Below are 25,185 nucleotides of genomic sequence, written 5' to 3' on the forward strand. Positions count from 1 at the left end.
TGGGAACGCCCAACACGCCCTTGGCGAACTCTGCCCATATGCTGAAGGCCCTCAAATAGTTTTCCGATGACCCGGAAGCCCTCGAAGCAAGCACCGTAAGCTTGAGCTTTCGCCTCAGCTGGTTGACCTGGCAGTAGTCGGAGCTTTCAGAAGACCAAAACCCAGTGGAGAAGATATCTTAAACAATAAAGTAAGAACACTGGTGAGCTAGCCCATATACGGGACCCCCAGGGGATAACAAAAGAGTTCAATACCCGTCCAGGGTATGACGCAGAAAAAACCAAACGGCAAGGAAAAAGTTGAGCCCATCCGGGGTATAAAACTCGGGTAATAGAGCCCGTCCGGGGTACGGCAATGACAGCGTCCACGGCATAGGCATATAGAACCCACCCAGGGTCAATAACCAGCCAGAACATTTAAATAATCTAAAGACAGCTTCGTAAGTCTATCAACCTGAAATCCAAACTTTATTCTGCCCATCAGGGGTACAAGAATAAACCCACCAAGGGTATAAACATTGAACCCATTTAGGGCGTAATAAAGACGGTAAGGAACAAACAAACCCGTAAACAAAAAATAAATAAATATGAGCTCTTTGTTGCTGTTCGTAATCACGCTGGAAACTTTAGCTTCATCCATAGCCACGGCGAAGGAAAAAACAGAGAGAACTAAACCAAGCAAGATGACGCGGCGAGGCTGACGATAGAATGACACGCATAACTAACCGGTCACTATTTCAAACCCCCTCGCCGCGGTCCCACGCGCGCTACACTAGAACCCAGTTCACCGTTGCGTGCCGGCAAAAAAATAATTTAGGTTAATTTTAAATTACACAAATGACATAAAGGTTGTGCTTGTTCATCGTGGTAAAGTACAATAATATTAATGTATTATCGTTTGTCCCACGATGTGGTCACTTATAATGTGAATCGCGAATGCATACTGCTAGTCTTCATCAGGCGATAAGGTCGACTGGTTTCGGATCTTCCTTATAAGCAGGATGCTCCGCTGTGATTGTTTATTTTTTTTCACAGCTATGATTAGCGCGTTTCGATCCTCGATGTTCGTGAATTGTTCCCACGGCGGTCCGCTTACTTACGGCTCTCCGGTTGTTGTGTTTTTTGATCGAGGGCATCCACGCTTCATAAATTTCTATTCCATCGTCACTGTTGATATTGTTAGGGTAAACATTAACAGTCACATGTTAACGATCACATTGCTGAACAATACCGACTTACGAACCACGCTTCTGACTGGGACGCTGCGAAATTTATATGCCAAACCTACAGCACCAACTACTTTCAACGACTTACTCTGAAAAGCTGGCTTACTAACTTAGAACAGACTCCCTTCAACAGGTGTCAACCACTACTGGCACCATACAAACGACTCATTCACGACATTAACATTAGAAACGAACCGAACAGAACGACCTAACTTTACTGACTGATCAAGAAGGACCATCAAAATTAAAAATTCAGACCAAAAATGAGACAAATTAACGAGTTAAAAGGTTTCTAATCTGTGCCTTCCTTTTTTTTCAATGACATTAATAGTTTCACGGACAAAAAGAAAATACCAACCGAATTCAGTTCCTTTAATACAAGAACATTGCGATTCTTGGTCTTAGTAACTATTATGTAGTTACAAGAGAATATAACTTTATAATCTCTAGGTAGTTACCACAAAGAAAACCAACAGACAAAGCAACGATGTAAGCGAAAGTTCTACTTTTATCACAGGAACTTATGACAGAAATACAACAATACTTGGGCGTGCTGAAACAATTAAAGGACTTTGACGAGAACTTGAGTCGAGAAATTGCCGCCAAAACCTATCAAGAGCAAGAGAAGATAAAACTTGAGGTACTGATGATGTAATTTTAATCGACTTAATAATCATATTACTTTTTAAGGGAAAAAATTGCGAATGATGAATGGGGAACGGAGAATAGGGAATGAAGAATGGAGAAAGGGGAATTGGGAATAGGGAAGGAGAATAAGAAATAGGGAATGGGAAATGAAATGGAAATTTATTTCTTGAAGTTCTGCTCCGTTCTTCGAGGGAACGGAAAAGAATCTGTGGAATAATTACAACTTTTTTTCTCAAACTGGATCAACTTCATATTAAGAGAACAAAAGCTGATTGAAGTTCATGCTTTCTTTTTCTGTTCTTTGTCAAAAATATTGCTGGATTAATTCAGATGTAATGGCGAGGATATGATTCATTCTTGGTGAGAGGGAAAATTTTTTTTACACGCAATAGAATTTCGTCATCTGCTGGACAAAGCTTAAACTGACGTTAAATTTCGTTCTTTCTTAAGGAGGAACACGAACGTTTGCAACAAGAAAATCGTCAGCGCTATAAGGAAGTAAGACATTTTGAGTCAATGTCAGTATCTGAGAAACTGCACACCTACCCCTCCCCTAACTCAACAACAATCAAACAACAAGTTAGGGCTAATGTTGGGTCAGGGGAGGAGTAGGTGTGCAGTTGATCAGATTCTGACATTGATCCGACATTTTCAAAATCACTTAAGAAATCCCTCTACGCTTCAAAAATAATCTACCATCGTCAAATCTATCATTTGACGATTTCCATTTGTCCAGATCACAAAAAGAGAATAAAAGAACAAAGAGGACCATTGACTGCTTTTTGTGAGTTTTACGTACAGACGGAAGCGCTAAACATGCACATCTTTGATTCCAGAAAGCACAGACACACGAATTTTACGGCGATTAAACATAGTGAAATCCAATTAAATACGTAGAAAAGTAAGCATTTTAATTAAGCGGGAGCACACTCATTCCTGGGAACTAGGTTTTTTGAGTAACATCCGATTTGGTACCAGGGCAGGTGAAATAAAAACAAACAAAAGGCTGACATCTTGTCTGAACGAGTCCTCGAGTCCTCGTGCCAGGGCCGCCCTCTCTGCCTGCTTATTTTCTCTTGGCTCCATTCGAATATAATTTTATGATGTGTCAAATTAGATTCATTATTCCTTAATTTCTTTGTTATTGGAATATTGCCTCATAATAACTTTCACCTTCAAATGCCTTAAAATATATCTTTAGTTTAAATCACGCTAGCAAGAATATATCCCATTGGCTGTTTTTTGTGAAAGATTGTACAGTATTTTTATCAGAAATTCATTCTGAGTAACTGAGAAATTTGATGATTTTATCACGGAGGTGAACAAGAGTAGATGCCATATTATTTTTCATCATGACTCTCCTATAGCTGTCTGACCTGAACTTTTTCCTGTTTGGTAATTAGATGGAAATGCTGCAGGCAAAACAGGAGCAAGAAAAAAAGAGACTTCGTGAATAGATGGAAGCTAAAGCAGCGGTCCAACGGCAACAAATGGAGAACATGGTAAAGGCGAGAATGATGGAAGTTAAAAAACACCGACGAAATTTCATGCAAGAAAGCCAGATACTCAGTCAACGACTTGCACAAATGCAAAAATCAAATGAAGGCATGGAGAAGACAGTGGAGAGCTTGAGACAACAGCTGCTACTCAATCAGAGCCGACAACAGTAAGTTCAAAAGCCGGGATTCTTTGACAGAGCGCTGCAAATGATACCAGTCTTGGGCGGGGTCGCTAGCACCTTATCAAAGTGTAGCGTTATGTAAAGCCTCTAAAGTTATCCCTTATCATGAACACTGGTCCAATTTTTAACCGGTTGCATTGTATCAGCTTACAGTTAACCATAATTTGCAACGAGTTAACCACCCTAAAGTTATGTAACGCGTTTTCTGCCGATGGATATGATGTTAATTTTATATATAAAGTGAAAATTGTGTATTGTCTGTGATACCAATTAGGCTGCAAAACAACTTGAATGTGATCTGAAATAAAAGAACTTGAAAAAAGAAACCAATCGGGTCTTCTGATTATTTAATAGCTGGCGCACACAAAATCCCCTTTTCGAGGAGTTAAGCCCGAAAGCTAACCATCGTAGGCTCTGTGTACGAGAAATATGATAAAGGTTGGGATATCAAGCTTGTTTTAGTGTGCTCTAGCGGAAGAGAAGTGGGGGAGGAAAGGGGCAAACGACAAAAAAGGAGACTGCTTGCAATGATTTCGGCCTTTTTCCGCCTTTTGAGTTTTTCTCGTCGCCAGGTTTAACATTAGAAAGAATTAAATCACAACAGTAAAAAGGAGAGGATGCTTAGCTGCCAAGCTTTTAATGCCTGCTGATCGAGTGACACAGCGTAGAACAACTTAAGGAACGACGGGCAGCTTGTGGAAATAAACAAGTGGTTATAGGAAAAAAAAAACAAACATGCAAACAAAAAATCAAAAACAATATTGAAAACGGTCGGTCGGTGGGACACGAAAGCCGTTATTGTTACACAAGTCAGGCCGACAGATTCTAAGGTAAATTAAAAAAAAAAAAAGAGAAAAAGCAAATCAAAACCATGAAAATTTACCTGTTTTTCCTCTCATCCAGGGGCTGCCTATATCGAACTAAAGACTACATACTACTCTTTTAATAAAAATGTCTGCGCAAAAATATCGTTCTGTGCGTGGTGCGTTCAGCTTTGAAAAAACTATTTAAATGACTGTGCTTTGGGGTCCAGACAACAAGGATACAGGTCGTATACAGGGTCTTTTCAAGCTCTTATGCTATCTGTACTTTAATTACAAAGAGACAAAAATATTTCATAAAAATTCTTTTAATAAATCAATAAAAGTGAGGGTAAAAAAAGTCACAACGTTGGGTAAAAATTGACGAACTAAATTGCTATTTACAGTGACAAGTGAGACGAACAAGCATTTTTAACTTGTAACACCAAATATCGACTTAAACTTTTCTGATCACGAAAGATTTTCCATACATCTCCAGTTTCAAGCATCATCAATGTAAAGCATCACAAAATAAGCCTAATTCAAAGCACAGCGCTGCCTGTGAACTGATCCAAGCTCAAGGAATCATTCATCTGTTCCTTTTCTGAAAGTCGGCTTTTTTTGTAAGGACAAAATGAGCTTGTCAGCTGATTAGAATCAATAAAATTAATTGAATTAAAAGGTTTGAATTAATTGAGTTGAGTAATTTGAATTAATTAACTTGAAAAAATTGAGCTTGTCTTCTGCCAGGGTCTCAGTTGCTGGAAAAGATCGAATTATTGGAAGAGTGAAAATTGGGGTTTGGGAAGGAAAGGAAGCTCCTCTCACTCTTCCCGAGACCTCCAATGCCTCAGCTCACCCCTTTTTTGGCCGTCTCCATAAAAGGAGAGCCTGGCACAGACGAATAGAGAGGCCTTTCTTTCTTCGCGTCAAAAAGTCACTTTTGGAATCTATGCTAAACTATTTCACTCTGATATCCTAAGAAATTCGTTTAGCGTTCTGATCGGCAAAAAAACTGAGTAACAACTCGGTACTTTATTGCTGAAAAGAACTTGCATTTCCAGTTACAATATAAGACGTTTCACGCGGGACTAAAAATTAGGGAACTTCAGGAAACCACGACAACGGCAACGAGGATGTGGCAAAACAAAAGATATAAATAATGAGCAGAACAGTCGCTCAGCGCGTGCGTTTAAAACTCTGTTCATCTCTCAGCCGTCCACTGTAAAACAACAACGTGAAATCACGAAAATTTGCGTGATCTGTGATCAGAAGGGAAATACTGTCGGCAAATTATCTAAGTTTTCAATTCGAACTGGACGCCACTCCTATACTTTATGCTGACATAAAGATATAACACCGTAAGAGACGGGAAACACGTCCAGTAATTTCCGAAATTCCAAATAAACAATAGTCTTTATTTAGCGCAAATATATGCACGATGGTTTTTGTTTTTTTTTCGCTGTTCGGACATTATCTGTTCCGAGATGCGAAAAGTTTCTGAGTGAAGCTCGAGGAAAAGTGAGAGCTTAGAGCAACAGATAATGTCTAAGGACAAATATACGAGAATATTTTTGCGCCAAATAGAGGCTATTGTGTTCATCTTTCTTCGATTATTTTTGCAACGCGCGGGGAAAGTGTTTACGAACAGTTCACCGTTTATTAAGTAGGATGTTCACTTTTCAGTGTTCGCTGGTACAACTGTATGAACACAAAACATGTCCTTCCTTCTGTAACCACCACAAATTGGAAACGAAGACTTCTATTGTTGTGGACGTTAAGGTTTGAAAATCGGGGAATGTCACTTGGAGTGTATTCACGGATATTCTCTAGTTTTGGCTGGTTTATATTCGGTCACGTGACGCATTTAGACCAATCCCGCGCGCAAGCAAAAATATTTGATGGATTATATTCTGAAATATCAGTCTTCTTACTGCTCGCTAAATCAGTTGCCACAGAAACCTTTTTTCAGAGCGCTTACTCATTTTCATCATCATCATTGAGATCGTCACTATCTTCATCATCGCCATCATCATCATCGAGATGCTCACTGTCTTCATCTTCGTCATCGTCATGGTCATCATCCTCACTTTCGTCATCATCATCGTCGTCATCATCATCGCCGTCGTCGTCATCGCCGTCGTCGTCGTCGTCATCATCATCATCATCTGGCTCTTTTCTAAACCTTGTTCCTTTTATTTTCAGCTCAGCTTTTGTAAGTCGTTTGATCACCCTTTCATCTTCTATTTCATCTCCACTTTCATTTTCCTATCACAGGACAAAAAAAGGACACAACATCAACCACAGCACCAATTTTGTGAAACTCTCAACTGGCATTTTCACACCAGATAAATATCTAAAGGATTTTGATTCTCCCCACGTATATCGGAATATTACGTTTCCTTCGCTATGGCAACATACACCTGTTTCATTAATTTCTATGTAACACTCAACTTACATTTTAACACACAAGATAAATATTTCACTCAGTCAAAGATAGTTGTCCTTATAGCGAGCAGTGAAAGAGGACATTCACTTTTGAATTCAAATAGCTACAAGGGACTAAAACCATTTTACAACAAAGAAAACGATCTCAGTTACAAATAACAAAAAACAATGCTCCCTGACGATTAAGATGAGGTGAAGGTTTACAAACAAACACATAAACTACAATAAATACTAACTTTTTTGGGGGGAGGAAAACTGTCTAATATCTTCGAAATTATTTTATTTTCCACACACAAAGTATTAGCTACGTTATTGTCTGCCCGAGAGTAAATCAACGATTTAACAATTTTCCAACCTTGCACGACTACACGCAACGGGTTTTACTCCAGTTCACCTCTCAACCAACATAATTGTTACACGATTGAAAGACAGACAACCCTAAATATTTCTTTTTGATGACCCGGAGTCCTCGATGTAATGTTTTCCTTGACTTTCCCAAAAGTAAAGAACTCTCCTCTCAATGTAACCATACTTTTCTGACAAAACCATTTGAATCATATACGAGACACTTAAAAAAGAATCCAACTGATAAATAAGAATAAGGAAACCATTTAAGAGCGAGTAAATTATAGCGCAGTGCCGAGTTTGACTAGTAGCCGCGTGTCACGGGTCGCGCCTATGAAGTTTAAGCTTTTAAATGATTTCTTTTGATTTTTCGTTTGTTTTCTAGCAGGGCGCTTACGCCTGACGCACAGTAATGCTTCATTCTTCAAGCGCTAATTTCACAGGTTCCATAACATAACGTCTTTCCTAGATCTTTCAGCTGAATGAGGTGTTAATGGAAACTTCGCCTCCAAAAGGCTTCTTCTCACGACTAGTGCAAGCGCTTTATTTTGTTTAGGACGTGGTAATATTGGTCTTATTTTGGATACAGAATGGGAACATCGAGCCGAAGCGCTTATCTGTCATAAATTATGTAATTATGACGTCACAATGCTTGCGATGTACTTCTAAGTTATGAATAAAACAACACAGCTGTCTTGACCATCGCGTGATACTTCGTAGTTACAATAGTTGTAACATTGGTGCCGTGACCAGGATGACAGAGGATATAACCAAAATGATATCGATCCGAGGAGCCTACAAAGGACACTGTACGCAAGACTTTAGAAAAGCAGAAAAACTCATAGCTGCAAAGGATTCAGATCCCGCTGAATTAGAGGCACTTGTGGACAGACTCACACGAAGAGCTGGGGAAATAGCGCACATGGATGCTAAAATTGTAATGGCTTTGGAGACAGAGCCAGAAATACTAAAAGACACAGAATCAGCCCTATTGTTTCAAGACAGCTGTGTTGTTTTATTCATAACTTAGAAGTACATCGCAAGCATTGTGACGTCATAATTACATAATTTATGACATTATCAGAGGTGACCCATGTGAAACACTTTCTTGATTTTTTTCCTCATTTCCCCACCCCCCTCCCCCTCCAAAAAAATAATATATCTATATATATATATTTATCCATTGAATTTTGTGCCCGCCTGTCTTCTTTTCCAATTCCTTCTCGCTATTATCTTTTTTTGCCTTATTACCAACCCCAGAGTACTTTGCTCTTTATTCTAAGTTATATTTTCGTTTAACACACCAAAAAGGTTTTAGAGTGTAAGGTTTGAAATAGTCATTTTAACAAATTCGCTATTTACAATGTTTTTCTTTAATTTTTCTTAAAAGAAAAAAAAAATAGGCTTCTATGACAAAGGCGACCGAGGGCTCTACGAGCATCTGACGGAGTTACTCAACATGAGCAGTGCAGCTAAAGACAAAAAGAATCCAACTGATAAATAAGAATAATGAAACCATTTAAGTGCAAGTAAATTATAGCACCGTGTCAGTTTCTTTTTGGATGTTAATCATTTCACCGACAACTTTTGGTGAATTATTTCCTATTATCAGCACAAGCCTTAAAATGTAAATTTATGACCATAGAATCAACATGACTTTCGCTTTTTAAAACACGCATTTGGATTTAACACAAGAAAAACCTTTTTGTTTGGTTCTTTCTATTTTGTTGGGTTAACGCTTCCTGTTAATAAAAGCGAGTAGATGCTGGTACAGATTGTAGGGACCAACGTCATCAAATCCAAAGCATGTATGGGTTCACAGTAATTTCAGGGCACATAATCAAACCCAAATAAAAGCATCCCATAATAACAACACAAGCCTAGAAAATTCAAAAATTACCATTGCGCAAAGAAGTTTGGTCCGAGAAAAATTCTCACAATTCATCTTTTTTTCTCTCTCTTATGTAAGGCATAGCTACAGAAGATTTCTCTAACAAGATTTCGCTAAAACTCAAAGGCGAATCTAATGAACTCGAATGAATCAAACTCCCAAAGTTTTCAATTAGGTTTCAGTAATCAAGCATCCACTACACTGGAAACTACTGTCTGTAAATAATATCAAAGTTTTGAAAGCTAAATTTGTTTATGTCTTAATTTAATCTTAGACAAATTTTTCTGGAAACCATAGTCAAAGAAGCATTACATGAACCATTAAAGTACTTAACATGGGCTGTTTACGGTCTCCGCCATCCCCAACAATTGCTCCTGATGTCACAAAATAGAAATAGAAAATTTCGAAAACAGTGACTGTTCCTGGTGTCTACATTCTTTCCCATGCAGACTACTCTGATAAATTTTATCAAAAGCAACTTGCTGGAAACAATATCTAGTGCTATTCTGAGGAAAGTCTAACTAAAGTTTAGATACAACTGAGTGAAACAACAAAAAGACTCTTACATGGTAATCAGTGAACAAAGTGATGCCTCTCCCTTTTACTGCTGTACACAACTCTTCAATCTCTGTCTTTGTCATCTGAAAACTAGACAGGAACAGGATACTCAGCTTAGGAACACTGCTGAGATGCTGGAGCAGGTCCCTGACTCCTCTGCCAAGTGGATTCCCCCCTAGATCAAGAATTCTCAGCTTTGGAACATCCTTAAGTGCACGATCCAGTGCTGATGCTTCATCTTCACCCATATTTGTAGATGACAGGTTCAGCTTAGTCAGATTGGGTACACTGTTCAGGTTCTTGGCCAGTTCAATGATCCCGTGACCCAGTGCATTGTAAGACATATCCAGTTCTTCTAACTTGTTTAAGTACTGTAGTGAGGCAACCAGTGCAGCACATTCCTTTTCTCCCATTTGTACTTTAACTAACTCTAACTTAGTCAACTGTGGCACGTGATGAAGATTCTCAGCCAAATGACTCACACCGCTGTGTAAGGGGTTCCCTAACAAGCTGAGCGTATGCAAGTTTGGAGAGTGGTGCAGTGACTCAGCAATAAAAGCAGCACACTTTGCTGTTAGATTGATACAATGAAGTTTTAAACTGTGGAGATTGTCGGTAAAATTAATTCTGTGAATCCCGCTATCAATCGAATTAACTTCCAAGCCATCTGTCACGCTTCCCATTATATCAATATCTCGAGGAGCTGTTAATAAGGGAAACAAGTTCTTCAACAGAACAAATTCCTCAACTGTTGTGTTACCTAACTGAACCTCTCTCACCAGTGACAAACAATGTTGTTGCGTCTGGTCAGATCTGTCCTCAGTCAAAGACAGTGCAATGTTGTCGTCTTCATTATTTCGCAGATTATCCACAGGTAGCTGAGAAGAACAAACCGGCGCTGATATCAGTTCATGAAAAAGTTTAGAACAAAGAACAGTATTTGTTATGCGACGTAGATAAAAAAAGTTTCTCATTTCGCTTTTTTTGAGGAAAAACTCCGCCTTGCGTAAATCGGCGTATTTTTTAACATCTTTAATTTCTCCAGAGCACGTTAAAAGGACCGTGTTCAAGTCAAACGCTATGGATAGAAAATCATCATAATTACTCTTCAAATCTGAGTAAAATAAATAGTTCGGAAAGCTGGTGGTGTCTTTGAAGAAGTGCGTTTTGTCAAAGTCAAACGATATGGAAGGGAAATTATCATCTTCAGTCCTCTCCAGTAGAAGTGTTCGAATTCTTGTAGGAATTCTTGTTGGAATTCTTTTTGAAATTCTTGTTCGAAATATATAGTTCGGAAAACTGGTGGTGTCTTTGAAGAAGTGCGTTTTGGCAGCAGTAGACGAGTGTTCCTCATCAAGTATTACAACATGGTTAACACATGAGAGAAATGCAGAATACACAGCTAGTCTGTCTGAGGCTGGACAACGAAACAAATAATCGACACAGAATAGAATAAACTCCTCTTGTGCATAAGACAAATCTTTGACAGAAGGCGTCCTAGTAAAATTGTAATTTGTGAGACCTTCTTTCTCTCCGACATAACGTAGATGATCAAAAACAATGCCAGCAGCTTCTGATGACAACTCACAAACGAATTTTAGAACTTCAGCCATCTTCCTTGATTTTTCAAACGTATCCATTCCCGACAAGAAGGTGACAGGTTCATTCTTCTTAACCTTCAGTTTTTGAACGATGAACCAGGCGGCGAGAAACTCCTGAACGGACTTGTGAAGAAAATACACGATCTTCTCACGATTCAAGGCGGAACGTTTGGAAACTTGGAAAAACCCGACATGAATAAGCTTCTCGAAGAGATCACCATGCGGAAATTTGCTGAAGTTAAAATGAAGGCGGTCCTCCAAAAGAGCATCAAAAGCAAGTTCTCCTATCTTGGAAAGTTCCTCTTGATATTTCTCTATGCTTTCATCTGTTGCGACGTTGTCAGAATCTTTAGTAGCCATATGATCCAAGAGAGTTTGAATAAATTCTACGTAAACTTCCGCACGAGATGTTGGTAATTGATGCTTTTTCTTTTTCCACAGAAGACACAACATCAACAATAATAGCGGAATCTCTGCCATCTCCTCGAGGTCATGCTTCTCCAGGTATTCAAGTAGCCCTTTAACGTCCTCCTCATCAGGAAGAATCTTACTTGCAAACTGTTTCTTCTGTTCCAAGCTATCGAACCCGTTAAGTTCAAACTGAGCGTGACTTGGCACTCTAAGCTCATCTTCTTTCACTGGCCGCGTTGTGATCATTACACAACAGTCTCTCAGTTGACTGCCTCTCCAAATCTGGTGAATTGGGGATGATTTTCCACCGCTGTACTCATCATATCCATCCAAAATGAGCAGCACTTTCTCCTGGTTCTGACGGACATATTCATACAAGTTATCGACTGCCATCGGGTCATCAGCAGACACCAGTTCAGCGGCTTTCAAAATGCTACAGAGGTCCGAAATATCACAAACGTCTCGTAATTTGATTAACAGTAAAAGAGCAAACTTTTTGAGGATCTCCTTTTTGCCATTTGCCCAATCCACAGCTACTTTTTGAGTGAAAGTAGACTTTCCTATTCCAGGTCTTCCATACACTAGAATTCGTCTACGGATGGGATGATGTTCGTCACCTTCAAATACTTCACTGCTGTCTCCCAGTCTTTTTTTGGTTGTCCCGTCAGGTTTACTGTGGTCTTGTAAACACGTTAACTGTATGTAAATGTCATTAATGTGTACCGTGTTGTCTGGGTCCCATGGTGTTATTTTCACTTGACACATGGTGTCAGTGTAAAACGTCCTCAGCTGATTCTGGCACCATTCCAAAATTTCTGTTACAGACGAATCTGTAGACAAAAAGAAAATGGCTTGAAAAAGACTCTTCTATCTGCCACATCGAAAACAACATTACTCGACCAAGGCTTTTTAACAGCGAGGAGACAATTTCCTTCCAATTGTAATTGTAATTTGTTTTTGTCTTTTCTGGGGAGTGGGGGAGAAGGGGTTCTATTTGCACCCGATTCTCAAGTGCAGTCTCCGACCCTCCCGTGAAGGGAAGAAGCGCGGGCTCATTTCACGTACAGCGGCTGGTAATCGAGGCTATCATTTTTTCTGCTGCACAAAAATCTTTAAAAAATATATCAATTTGTTCTGTGACAAGTGCAATTATTATTAAGACAAACGTCAAGGAAAATCTCAAATCTTGTTGTAACTATGTAACACTTAAAATCCTCCAGTCCGATAGTCAGAATCAGAATGCAGATTCTGAAGGAGTTATAAACAGGGCATAAAGCTTTGAGCACTTTATGACCTGGTCCAGTAACCCGCTTGATGACTTCCTTTTTCCACCTTACAAACATAAGGAAAGTAATTTAAAACGAGAGACAGCGAGGCGGGCATTTAATCAGGTTCATTACTAATTAAATAATGGCAGGTAATTATTTGCATGTCAAATTCATTTTTCGAGTTTCTGCGAAAGCCTCTCTAAATCTTCGTCGCTGGTAACTCCTTGCAGCGAAGTATCAAGAGGAGAGGATAGCGAGTAGTAGGTATTGCATCTATTCATGCCGTTTGCCGGATCCACGCATATTTATTTTACAAAGGCAGGGGGAAGGAAGATGGGGTTGGGGGGGTGGGGGTTAACGGGCACGCCCATAGACATGTCCTCATTTTACCTCTTTTCTTTGGAGTCAAGGCGTCACTCGAAGACGACTCTTCATTACGGCGTTTCGCCTTTGGCGGAGGCAAATGTTTAGTAGAACCACCTGCATGGTAACAAATGTAAAAAGATAATTAGACCAGAACATATTATTTGAGCCAACAGATTTATTGTGGCAATGGAGCTTTTTCCGTTCCTAATAAAACGTCTCCTGATGAATTTGTTTCAAGGCCGATTCGTGCCACTGCATTATGCAACCCTACTTTTTATCATTTAACACGCCCACATACGCGACCAGAGGATTTTTTGTTCGTTTTTTGTTTTTGTTTTTTTTTCCCAGTCAGTAAGAAAAATTGTCATCACCACGTAAACGGATTTGGTGACCTACCATTTATATCTCGACTGTGTGATCGAGCGAAAAGCTCTAAAAACCTCTTATCTATACAATAAGCAGCTTGGGTAAGGCCACTCTAAATCTTCGTCACTAGGAACTCCTTGCTTGACAACAAAAATAAACACATCACAGCAAAGCATCAAGATGAGAGGATAGCGAGTAGTACGTATTTCAACTATTCATGCCATTTTGCTGGATCCATGTATATTTATTTTACAAAGGCAGGGAAGAGAAAGATTGGTTGGGGGGGGGGGTGTGTGGGGGTCTCCAGGCACGCCCATAGATATGTCCTCATTTTACCTGCAAAACGAGTTTTTCCTTCTTTTGGAGTTAAGTCCATCGGAAACGACTCTTCCTTACGGCGTTTCACCTCTGGCCAAGGCAAATGTTTAGTAGAACCCCCTGCATGATAACAAATGTAAAAAGAAAAAAAAATTAGACCAGATTTTTCGAGCCAACAGATTCATTGTAGCAATGGAGCTATTTCCTTTCCTCGTGAAACGTCTCCTGAGGAATTTGGTTTCAAGGCCACTTCGTGCCATTGCAATATGCATCCCACTGTGCATTATTTTGCACGAAATATACACGCCCATATACGCAAATGGAAGATTTCTTTTTTTTTATACCAGGAAGAAAAATTGTCATCGCCACGTAAACGGATTTGGTGACCTACCATTTATATCTCTACTTTGCAAAAAGCTCTAAAAAACTCTTTTCCATACAATAAGCAGCTTGGGTAAGGCCATTCTAAATCTTCGTCGCAAGGAACTCCTTGCTTGACAACAAAAATAAAGACATCACAGCAAAGCATCAAGATGAGGGGATAGCGAGTAGTACGTATTGCATCTATTCATGCCACTTTGCTGGATCCACGCATATTTATTTTACAAAGGCAGGGTGAAGGATGATGGGGTTGGGGGGTGGGGGTTAGCGGGCACGCCCATAGACATGTCCTCATTTTACCTCTTTCCTTTGGGATTGAGGCGTCACTCGGAGACGACTCTTCATCACGGCCTTTCACCTTTGGCCAAGGCGAATGTTTAGTAGAACCACCTGCATGGTAACAAATGTAAAAAGATAATTAGACCAGAACATAATATTTGAGACAACAGATTTATTGTGACAATGGAGCTTTTTCCTTTCCTTATAAACCGTCTCCTAATGAATTTGTTTCAAGCCCAATTCGTGCAACCTCATTATGCAACCCTACTTTCCATCATTTAACGCATCTATTCATGCCATTTTGCTGAATCCACGCATATTTATTTTACAAAGGCAAGGGGAAGAAAGATCGGGTTGGGGGGTGGGGGTCACTGGGCACGCCCATAGATATGTCCTCATTTTACCTGCAAAATGAGTTTTTCCTTTCTTTGGAGTTAAGGCGTCCTTCGGAGACGACTCTTCCTTACGGCGTTTCACCTCTGGCCGAGGCAACTGTTTAGTAGAACCCACTGCTTGATAACAAATGTAAAAAGAAAAAAAAAATTAGACCAGATTTTTCGAGCCAACAGATTCATTGTAGCAATGGGGCTATTTCCTTTCCTCGTGAAACGTCTCTTGAGGAATTTGGTTTCGAGGCCACTTCGTGCCATTGCATTATGCATCCTACCGTGCATCATTTTACACGAAATTTACACGCCCATATACGCGACCAGAAGATTTCTTGTTCTCTTTTTTCTGCCAGGAAGAAAAAATGTCCTCGCCACGTCAAACGGATTTGGTGACCTACCATTTATATCTCTACTTTGCGAAAGGCTATAAAAAAAACTCTTTTCCATACAATAAGCAGCTTGGGTAAGGGCACTCTAAATCTTCGTCGCTAGGTTCGATTTGCACCTAATTCCCAAGTGCAGTCTCCGATCCGTGAAGGAGAGAAGCGCGGGCTCATTTCATCAACAGCAACTGGTAATCGAGGCTATCGTTTGTTCCGCTACACAAAAATCTTAAAAATATATTGATTTGTTCTTTAACAAGTGCAATTATTATTAAGGAAAATCTCAAATCTTGTTGTAACTATGTAACACTTAAAATCCTCCAGTCCGAAAGTCTAAATCACAATGCAGATTCTGAAGAAGTTAAAAACTGAAGTCCTTAGTGACTAATACCTTCAAGCTTTGAGCGCTTTATGCCCTGGTCCAGTAACCCGCTTGATGACTTCCTTTTTCTACCTTACAAACATAAGGAAAGTAATTTAAACCGAGAGACAGCGAGGTGGGCATTTAATCAGGTTCATTACTAATTAAATAATGGCAGGTAATTATTTGCATGTCAAAGAAATCTAGCCGCAAAAATGTATTTCTGTAAGACTAAGAAAACCGTGAACACAAGAGATTTCTATGGAATATATGCCATAAAGTTTCAAGAAAAATGGCTAATCAACAGAAGAGAGAAAGCTAAACCGCAAACAGCAACGCTAATTAGTTTAGTCTAAAGGAAGATGTCATGAGTCAATATGCAGCATCGAGCCCCAGACCCTCGGATTCTGCGCTCTCAAGCTCTCCTACTAAGTAAGAGAGAACTCTATGGTGAGTTTCACAGCAATAAGAATAAAAGAAACAGTTTCTCACTGCATCTGTTGATTCAAATACATACCTGCTGTTTTGGTAGACGAAACATGTTGCTGTTGGGAAGACCGGGCACTAGAGCAGCATGGCTCTACCGCAACTTCTTTACTCAGTGCTGAATGTTGTCTGTCAGTTGAATTATCTTCAAGAACACAAAACCAAACAGACAGCGGTTAGACAGCCTTATGAGGTTTGAGACAGACATGCGGCTTTATGTAGTTCAAACCAACATAATTCGAATACTGCGTCCTAACCTTGCTTGCAAAGGTTAGGACATAACTCAAACGAATGTGGGTGTAAGATATCTAAAAATGCAAATCTACGTGAGGAATTTAAGATGTGTGTGATCCTTCCTTCCTCTGCATAAAAATTCAGCATTTAACCGCAGTTCTTAGGAGAGGCACCATACAATAATTGGGTTGAAAAAGACTGGCACCTATAAGTCTCAATAGACATACTGGGAATTTGTAGACAACGATAATGGCTCAAGTAATTTCCTATCTGCAAGAGTTAACAGTTACTGTTGTTTGGTTAGCAATGATAATTTGGTTTTATTAACTAAGTTGATAATGTAAATGGCCACCGTAAAGAGTTTCTACAGCTGATGTTTCGAGCATTAGCCCTTCTTTGGACCGATTGGAGGAACCTGGGTTACCTGTGGTTTATAAAATAAGGGCTGTGCTGGTAGGGGAGGGGTTGGGCTAAAGCAGGAGTTTCTGGGTGTATTATATAGTGGGGTGAGGTTGGAAGTCTTCTTCCCAAAAAGTTTGAAAGCATCCCACCATCCATCTTTGTAGTAAGAAAATTAGAGCTCCTGTATGTTAAGTTCAGGTCAACATCATTATCTTTAATTTCTCACATTTTGTTAGCCCAGTGCAACACACAAAAGCAGAGCCTGTGAAATTGCTGACAAACATGTAACAATTCTGAGTGAAGAGCCGTTCTGAGTGAAGAGCTGTTCTGATTGGTCAGTGCATGATCATAGGTCATTAATCATGGTTTTAATTCAGTTTTGGTAATTCAGTTCCACCACATATAGTGACTGTGAGCACAGCTAGTGACTGTTAGCAAATATACTGTAGGCCTAAAAAAGACCAAAGTTGATCTGTTTACCTTTGTAATGTGGCCAATCTTCAAAAATACTGCATTCCTTTAGAATTCTGACAACAAGAGAAGCTGCTGTTACACTTGCAAATGTTTGCCAGGTTTCTTTTTCTTCAGTTCCATCTGCATATCCTGAAATACCCTTGATGACAACCCACTCCATTTTCAGTTCATGTGCTGCACTGAAAACTCCTAAGACATACAATAACAAGCTATTATGAATAAAACAACAAGTTTTAGTATTCTCCAACATCTCCTGATTTCAACCTCTCCCATTGTTACCATTGTCATCAAAGATTTGTAAGGAAATAGAGATATATTTTGGAAAGTCACCTAAAACATACTAGGTGCCGAGCTAGTCCCTGTAGAATGAGCCTCTCCCAGGTCCCATATCATTCAGCCACTGAGACTTTACTCTTATTCACTCAACATGTGTATGAAATACTGGTCAGTTCATCAGTAGCCATCTGTACTCCTGGATATAGAGACACACTGTGAGAGTAAAGTGTCCCAGCCAAGACTAGAACACAATCACATTAGCCCTGGGCTTGAACCCAGACCTCTTGATCTAAAGTCCAGTATGTTCACTCACAAGCCAGTGCATCTCTCAACACTTGCAGAAAAGTTTGCCAACACAATATGAGTATCAACTCTCTCTCCCAGGATACAAATATATCCAAAAATCTCTTTGAGCAGATTTTACAGTAACAGTAACTTCAAAGGAAAAAGAGACCTTACCTTCTCCTTCTGTTTCAATTGCAATTGCTTCAGGAAATGACTTCACTAGTTCATCTCGTCGCCATCCAGCTTGCACAACCTCAGTACCACTCAAAACCTCGCCACAGAGGACTTCAACTTTCCTCTCTTTAGGATTTTCTAGGGGTGGATTCCAACCATGACTTGCACATTCAATGAGTTCAGTAATGTCTCTGCTTACAGGAGTTGTGAACCCACAAAAGTTCTTTCCATCCTTTGTAACCTTCTGATAGGAATAGGTTGTGAGCTTTTCTGACAGAACCACATCCCCAAGCTTTGTTGATTCCTGATTCATACCACTACAGTGGCCCACAGAAAAGACAGCTTTTGGCCTCAGCTGAGTGACAGCATTTTTTACAACAGTTAAAGCACCACCAGGAACTTTAAATCTCTCTGAGCATTTCATCAAAGCAACTTTCAGTTTAACATCTTGATCTTCACCAAAGCTGCCAAAGTACACATGACCAAGGCCTTTGCAATAGCTTCTTAATGGATCATTAATGTAATAGTAGCAGCTCAAGAACTCACAGTCCTTCACTGTTAACAACAGAATGTCAATTGGGAGTTGAACATCCTTCCAACGTATAAAATTCTGGGTTAGTTCACTTATCTCTGGAAGACTAATATTGATCTTTGGTGGGTCACCATAAATGTTCTTTGAACTGCTCTCGTCAGTTCTTGCAGTTCCTGACATATTCCCAATCAGCTTCTGAAAATAAAAGCAATACAGAAACATATAAAAACTAGAGTTTAATTTAATTCATCATATTTAAGCCTGGACATAATAACTAGCCTCCAGTCCAATACCAAGACTGTGGAAATCCCTCAAAACCATGTACATCAATTTTTTGCTGATGGAAAAAATATAACAAGTACATACATACTCTTTATTTAAAGAAATATAAGGTTTACAAAACTTCATGTCCTGCAAATAGCTACAATGCTAATCTAGGCAGGACAAGACTTTAACTAAAGGCGTTATTAAATTACATAAGAAAAAAGAAAAGAAGAAATACAAAAACATACAGAAAGAAACACCTTACATATAAATTCAAGTACAAGGGATTTTGTTATTTGAAAAAGACTAAAATTACAACTAGAGGTATATACAATATATCAGGTTAACTTCACAAAATATTCTATTAAAAAATTAACATTCAAATAATTATCTTCATTACCTAGAACATTAAGGAGTAGTAATTTAATTTTTTTACAAAAATTAGAAACGTTGAGAGTCTTAACAGAAAGTGGAATAGAATTCCAAATAGATACACCGATTCTAGTAAAAGATTTTTTCATTTTTTCAGTTCTAGAGAATTTGACAGAGAAGCATTCTTTTGCAGATAATCGCGTATTATAATGATGTTCTGTATTGATTTTCACAAACTTATCGAGAAGACTTTTAGGAGCTGTCTTAGCATGAACGTCATACATTAAATAGCTTAACTGTTGAAAGAACAAAGACTGCAAAGGAAGGCAGTTTGATTCAATAAAAAAAGGGATTGCATGGTCTCTGGGTTTAGAAAAATAAATCAAACGCAGAGCACGTTTTTGCAGAACAAGTATCTTTAATTGTTATTGAGGTAGGTCTGTGGACAGTTGCCCCATGCACAGATACCATAATTTAAATAAGGAGAAATAAGTGCATGATACAAATTCAAAAGAAGACGCCGTGGAATGTAATGCCTCATTTTAGCAATTATTCCGACCGATCTACTAATTTTGTGACAGATAAAGTCAATATGATGCTTCCATGATAGTTCAGAATCAATCATTATACCCAAATATTTAACAAAGTCCTTCATCTCTAGAGTTACTCTAGTATTTAGAGTTGGATTGAAAATCTTAATTTGAGGAATGAAAGGCATTCTTTTTTGGTGGGGACGAAAAATGACATAATTAGACTTTTTGACGTTGAGCGTTAGTTTGTTAGCATTAAGCCATTCGCTTACTTTCTCAAGTTCATTATTGACAGTTAGTTCAAGAGTACGTAAGTTGTCATTTGCATAAGTTAGACTTGTATCGTCTGCGAAAAGATAAAAAGTAAATTCCTTGGAAGATTTATGGATGTCATTAATATATAACAAAAATAACAAGGGTCCAAGTACAGAGCCTAGAGGTACTCCACATACGATCGTTTCAGTTTCAGATATGCATTTGTCTATTTCAATAGACTGTCGGCGATCTGAAAGATATGATCTAAACCAAGAATTTATAACTCCTCTTATTCCATAGTGTTCAAGTTTTGTCAAAAGAATCTCATGGTTAACAGTATCAAATGCTTTCTTAAGATCTATAAAAATTCCACATAAGTACTTTCTATTGTCCATATAAGAATGTATGGTGTTCACAATATCAAGAATCGCGTGCTGGGTACTATATGTTTATTGCGAAAGCCATATTGTAAATCATAAAGAATATCATTCTTATCTATAAACTTTATCAGTCTACGTTATAAAATTTTCTCAAATAAACGATTATAAATTGATAACAAAGAAATTGGCCGATAGTTTTCAGGTAACGTCTCGTCTTCACCCTTATAAACTGGAATTACTTTTGCATATTTAAGTTTTGCAGGGTAAACCCCAGTTAGTACAGAGTGGTTAAAAATTTTGGTTAATGGTATGGATATGACTGATTTGGCAAGTTTTAACAGTTTAACAGGGGTAGAATAAAGCCCCAGGGCTTTATTGTATAGCAACAAGCTAATTTCTGTTTCAATTTCTTGTGGTATAATTGGATCAAAATAAAAACTGTTCTGCAAAGGCAGATCAAGATAATTAGAAAAAGTAGTATTAACTTCAGGAATATTGGTTGCAAGTTGATGCCCTATTGACAAGAAGTATTTGTGTCGCAAGTGTCACAAAAAGGATTACTTGTAACAATCTGCACAGCCTTTGTTACTAATGGAGGAGATAAGATGACAAGGGAAAATTTTAACTAGGATCTGTGTCAAAGAATCTGCCAAGACTTTCAATCAAGTTGAAGAATCAGATGATGAGCTATATACTGTATATCCCATATATTCAGGAGCAGACAGTGATCATACCAAATACCAGATGGAGCCTCAGCTAAGGGAAGGTGAGAGCTGTGAGTGGACAGTAAAACTGTGCAAACAGATTGTAGCTCAGAGGCCAACTGACTAATTATGAAAGATTAAAAAAAGCACTAAAAACAGATCAAGCCTGGAAAACATTCGAGCTATCTTGAAACCCACCAGTAAACTTTTCTCCGTGCATGTATGTGCAAGGTTTAGTGTGAAATTGACATTGCGTAATGGGCTTGAAATTTCGAAAAATCGGCTATAAATTGCTAGGAAATAGAAGAATGAAGTTCTATTTACCTGTAGTAAGGCTACTTCTAGCTTTTCTTATATCTTGGTAATACAAAAGAGGGCTACAACAGCTACCTCAATCAAGGCAGCAGGAGATTAAAATGGTTTACTTGAGCATAAGAGCATTTTCTACTCATAAGTTTATTTCTATTTCAATTATACATACAAGATAAACACTCACTTTTCAAGTTGCTTCTCCTGTGAGATGGTAGCAGTAGTTGAATTAAACTCTCAGGTACTTGCTGTTGTTGGATTGAATCAATAATACCATCCACCAGATAAACCACTGACCCAGTAGATTGTGTGGTGGATTGCATTCACAACAAGCTTCTGGGCAGTGATTAATCTGGTGGACAGCAAAAAATTCAACTAGCTGTTGGTAAAATAACTGTTCTGTGCCAAAATCACTGTAAGTTGTGGCTGTTCACTTAGTCAAGTATCAGAACACCTGCAGCTGTTGGAATGGAACTTAACCAGAATTCAGAATATTCTGGAACTCAGCTGCAACAAAGTAAAACACGTATGGATCAATTATCACCGTTTATATGATAAGCTGAATTATACATGTACTTTGATTGGTTCTTATATCAAAATGTGGTAAGCACATCCATGGCACACTCTACTGTGCCTCATGCACCACTTTTTTGTTCTTTACACATTTTGATGTCAACTATGATCTATTACTGAACAGTCACATGGCAACACAAAATATATTTATTACGTCAGCTGTTTATAAAGTTCATATTAATTTATTTTTGAATATTGATGTTTAAACAAGGTACTTTCTTGCAACATGGTGTTTCTCAGAGAGACTTGTTTACAAAAGTTAAAAGCAAATACACATACTTTTAAAATGCATACAAAGACAAAATATCACAAACAAAATCCCAAAGGAAAACATGCATAAATATAGCTCATAGAAGCAAGGTGCAAAATTGCAATCTGAGCTGGCTGTCAATGCTACTGAAAATTGACTGTTTGCAACTAAAATGTTAATGTTAGCTATGCTAGCAGGTATCTATTTAAGGTTTTCTCAGTATTCTTCATGCAAACCAACACTCGGCAATGCAGAAATTAATCCATAATTGATTATATCAACTTCCAACACTCGTTTTCAACAAATCATCGAGGTCCTTGAAACTTTTTTGTATTGCAATTAAAGAGAGCATTTTTATGGAATCATTCAGACTTAGCAACCAAATCATTGCTTCAACTGGTGGCTGAATCCAATTATTTATGACAATTGGTGCCCAGGTTAAAAAAAAGTTATTTCTAGACCCTGAGTTAACAATGATATAAAAACAGAGGCAAGAGAGCATTTCAAAGTAGCTCAGATTAGTGACAGGAAGTTTGTATCCATTGAAAATACCCTGACAACTTTCAAGTCCCCAAGTTAAAAATTAAAATCATAAAAGCACTAGATTAAAATAAAATAAACAGCATACAGAGGTAACAGACTAATAGGAGTGAAGAAGTTACAAATTATGCTCCTATGCATTATTTTGATGTAGAATGAACAAGAACTTTTAACAAAAATTGGGCAAAGCAAAGTTGTTTGAAGTGAAGCCATTGAGAGTTAATTACAACTACAGGCAGAATGATCTCACCATTATAGGATTCAAACTTAGTATATAATCTAAAGTGTCATAGTAGTGATATTTGAAAAAAGCAATTACAGCAGCAAAAAGTAACGATTGAGATATAGAGCTATTTTCAAAATGGCAAATTCAATATATCAAAATTAACCTCAAGATAGAGATGATTCGCTTTAAGTCAATACTAAAGTAAGTAACAGTTAAGAATTCATAAACTGTTGGGAAAGGAAGCTGGGCAAAGTCATGATCATGAATGCTTGTCGCATTAAAACAGCTCTAAGGAACTCACTTCAGCAAATGATATTCCAGAATTATGATTTACTGCAGTGTACAATGTTTGAATCAGGTTTCAGTAACGTTTCACATCGGGTGTCTTGGCTTTAACATTTCGATTGACTTATATAAAGAATATTTCTGCTGGCCGAGATGCTTTTAAATGTGGTAAATTTAGCTTTAATTTGTAAACGGGTGTCGATTAAACGATACCCATTACGTTTAAATTGAAGCACTCTATGCAAGCAGTTACCGATGAATTCGAAGTTCATCGATTTTAAAAGAACAGTCTCAATTAATTGAAATAAATCAAACGAACAACCAAACAACAATGAGATACTGGAAATACAAATAATTCATACGAATTCAGCTCGCTCCATATAAATAAACAGGAACATGATGACATAGGCAACTTTCACGATGAAGCATTAGAGGTTGTTGATCTTCAATGTACATAAACAAATATTGTAAATACCAATCTACAAAAATTACTTGAGCAGCTCAATAATACATTTTCTCAAGCGTACATGAGTTAGAAATCTTGACATCCAGTAAAACCATGTCATAAATGCATTCTCGCCTAAGATGGCAGACCACAACCTTACCTCTATTTCCTCTTTACCCGACGATTGCACATGCTCGTGTTTAATGAAACTGACCTACAGCTGTTGTACAACTTCGACTTCGTTCAATGAAATTCACATAACGAACTGTTTTAAAAGTTCAGAGCCGGGCTGAAAGGAGGAAAAACAAGGATTCTTTAGTTGAAACTTTGATTTCGAGTGAACTGGGATGCCCCGCCTCTGCATTCCACTCAAGCTTGCCAGTCACGTGGAAAGGTAATCTTTAGCTCAAGCCGGAAATGCTGAATGTTTTAAAAATATTTTTCATTGTTATTGATCGCTCCTTGTAGTAATAATAGTTTGGCTCGACAGTCTATAGGTGACCTTTATGCCACAAAAAGAAAGAGAAATGTTTAACGAAATACTGGTGTAAAACCATTCCGTGACTCCTTGAGGACATGTTGAATGTTGCGTGACAAGTGGTAGTACTGAGTCACGGAATTTGTGTCTTAGTAGATTGACTCAACTTCACTGAAATATTTTATAAGCTCTCCAGTTAGGAAACAAGTATATTTCTGTAAAAATCATTTCTGTTTGCTTTTCATCAAGATCTGCCTAGTGTACCAGAGATGAGGTTCACCTCCATCTGCTGTAGTAGTATCTCAGATCAGTTAGTCTACAAAACATGCATAAACGTCTAGACTATTCTATTTGGTAAAACGTATCAAGCGGGGCTACCTCACGATAAGAAAACGAAAAATATTCGAGCAACACGAGGATAATTACAGACCGAATAGGATGACACGAAGTCTTATTACCAATTAATCATAAACATTACGATTTACAAACAAAACCATCGCTGTCTTCTAAGATGTTGCCACTGTTCATAGGAAAAAAATCTCCAATTTTGAAGAAAGCCCCAATTTAGGAGTCTGTGCGCTGTTTATGTGGTGATTGAAACCAAGGTTGTGATTGGTTGATTTAAACTACAACTTTGAATGTGATTAGCTTATTGCCTGTCCAATAACAACTTGGCAAGTGAATTAGTGGAAAACAAGAGTCTTTTAAACCAATCACAATCGAGGAGATTGTGATTTTTATGATTACAGTGGATAAAAATTCGTTCAGCGAATGAAAGCCCTATCTATTTGCTAGTAAAATGTAATCGCGTGAGTTCTCTTCGCCTTGTGCAAAGACACACTTACATGGTCACCGCATATGGAAACCTTAAAAATGTCCCATGCAGTCAAACAACTACTTCCTGGGAGCCATCTATGTTACAGAATTTCATCCAAAAAGGACAAGTTTTGCATTGATTTCATTAGTGAACCATCCGCTTATTTTTCAACTAT

At 38.2% G+C, this 25,185-nt stretch overlaps 1 protein-coding gene and 1 pseudogene across 2 annotated transcripts; one reads left to right on the forward strand and one right to left on the reverse strand.

The window, feature by feature from the left end:
* Window positions 1-4,715: 4,715 nt before the first annotated feature.
* Window positions 4,716-24,026, reverse strand: LOC131773445 (NLR family CARD domain-containing protein 4-like). Of its 2 annotated transcripts, none has more exons than XM_066163682.1 (12): window positions 23,876-24,026; window positions 21,584-21,903; window positions 18,051-18,777; window positions 17,322-17,504; window positions 16,237-16,350; window positions 15,750-15,812; window positions 14,991-15,095; window positions 14,608-14,697; window positions 13,945-14,046; window positions 13,267-13,356; window positions 9,605-12,438; window positions 4,716-6,622 (listed from the first exon to the last, which is right to left on the reverse strand). In XM_066163682.1, the coding sequence occupies exons 3-12, from the start codon at window positions 18,760-18,762 to the stop codon at window positions 6,332-6,334; spliced, it is 4,584 nt and encodes a 1,527-aa protein (XP_066019779.1). In that variant the 5' UTR covers window positions 18,763-18,777; window positions 21,584-21,903; window positions 23,876-24,026; the 3' UTR covers window positions 4,716-6,331. The 2 variants fall into 2 exon arrangements, with proteins under 2 accessions (XP_066019779.1, XP_066019778.1); XM_066163681.1 differs by having other exon boundaries at window positions 14,991-15,098.
* Window positions 20,405-25,185, forward strand: part of LOC131796297 (guanylate-binding protein 6-like) — an 88,678-nt pseudogene continuing 83,897 nt past the window's right edge.

Source organism: Pocillopora verrucosa, chromosome 3 (genome assembly GCF_036669915.1).
Source record: "Pocillopora verrucosa isolate sample1 chromosome 3, ASM3666991v2, whole genome shotgun sequence".
In the NCBI taxonomy this organism is placed as follows: Eukaryota; Metazoa; Cnidaria; class Anthozoa; order Scleractinia; family Pocilloporidae; genus Pocillopora; species Pocillopora verrucosa.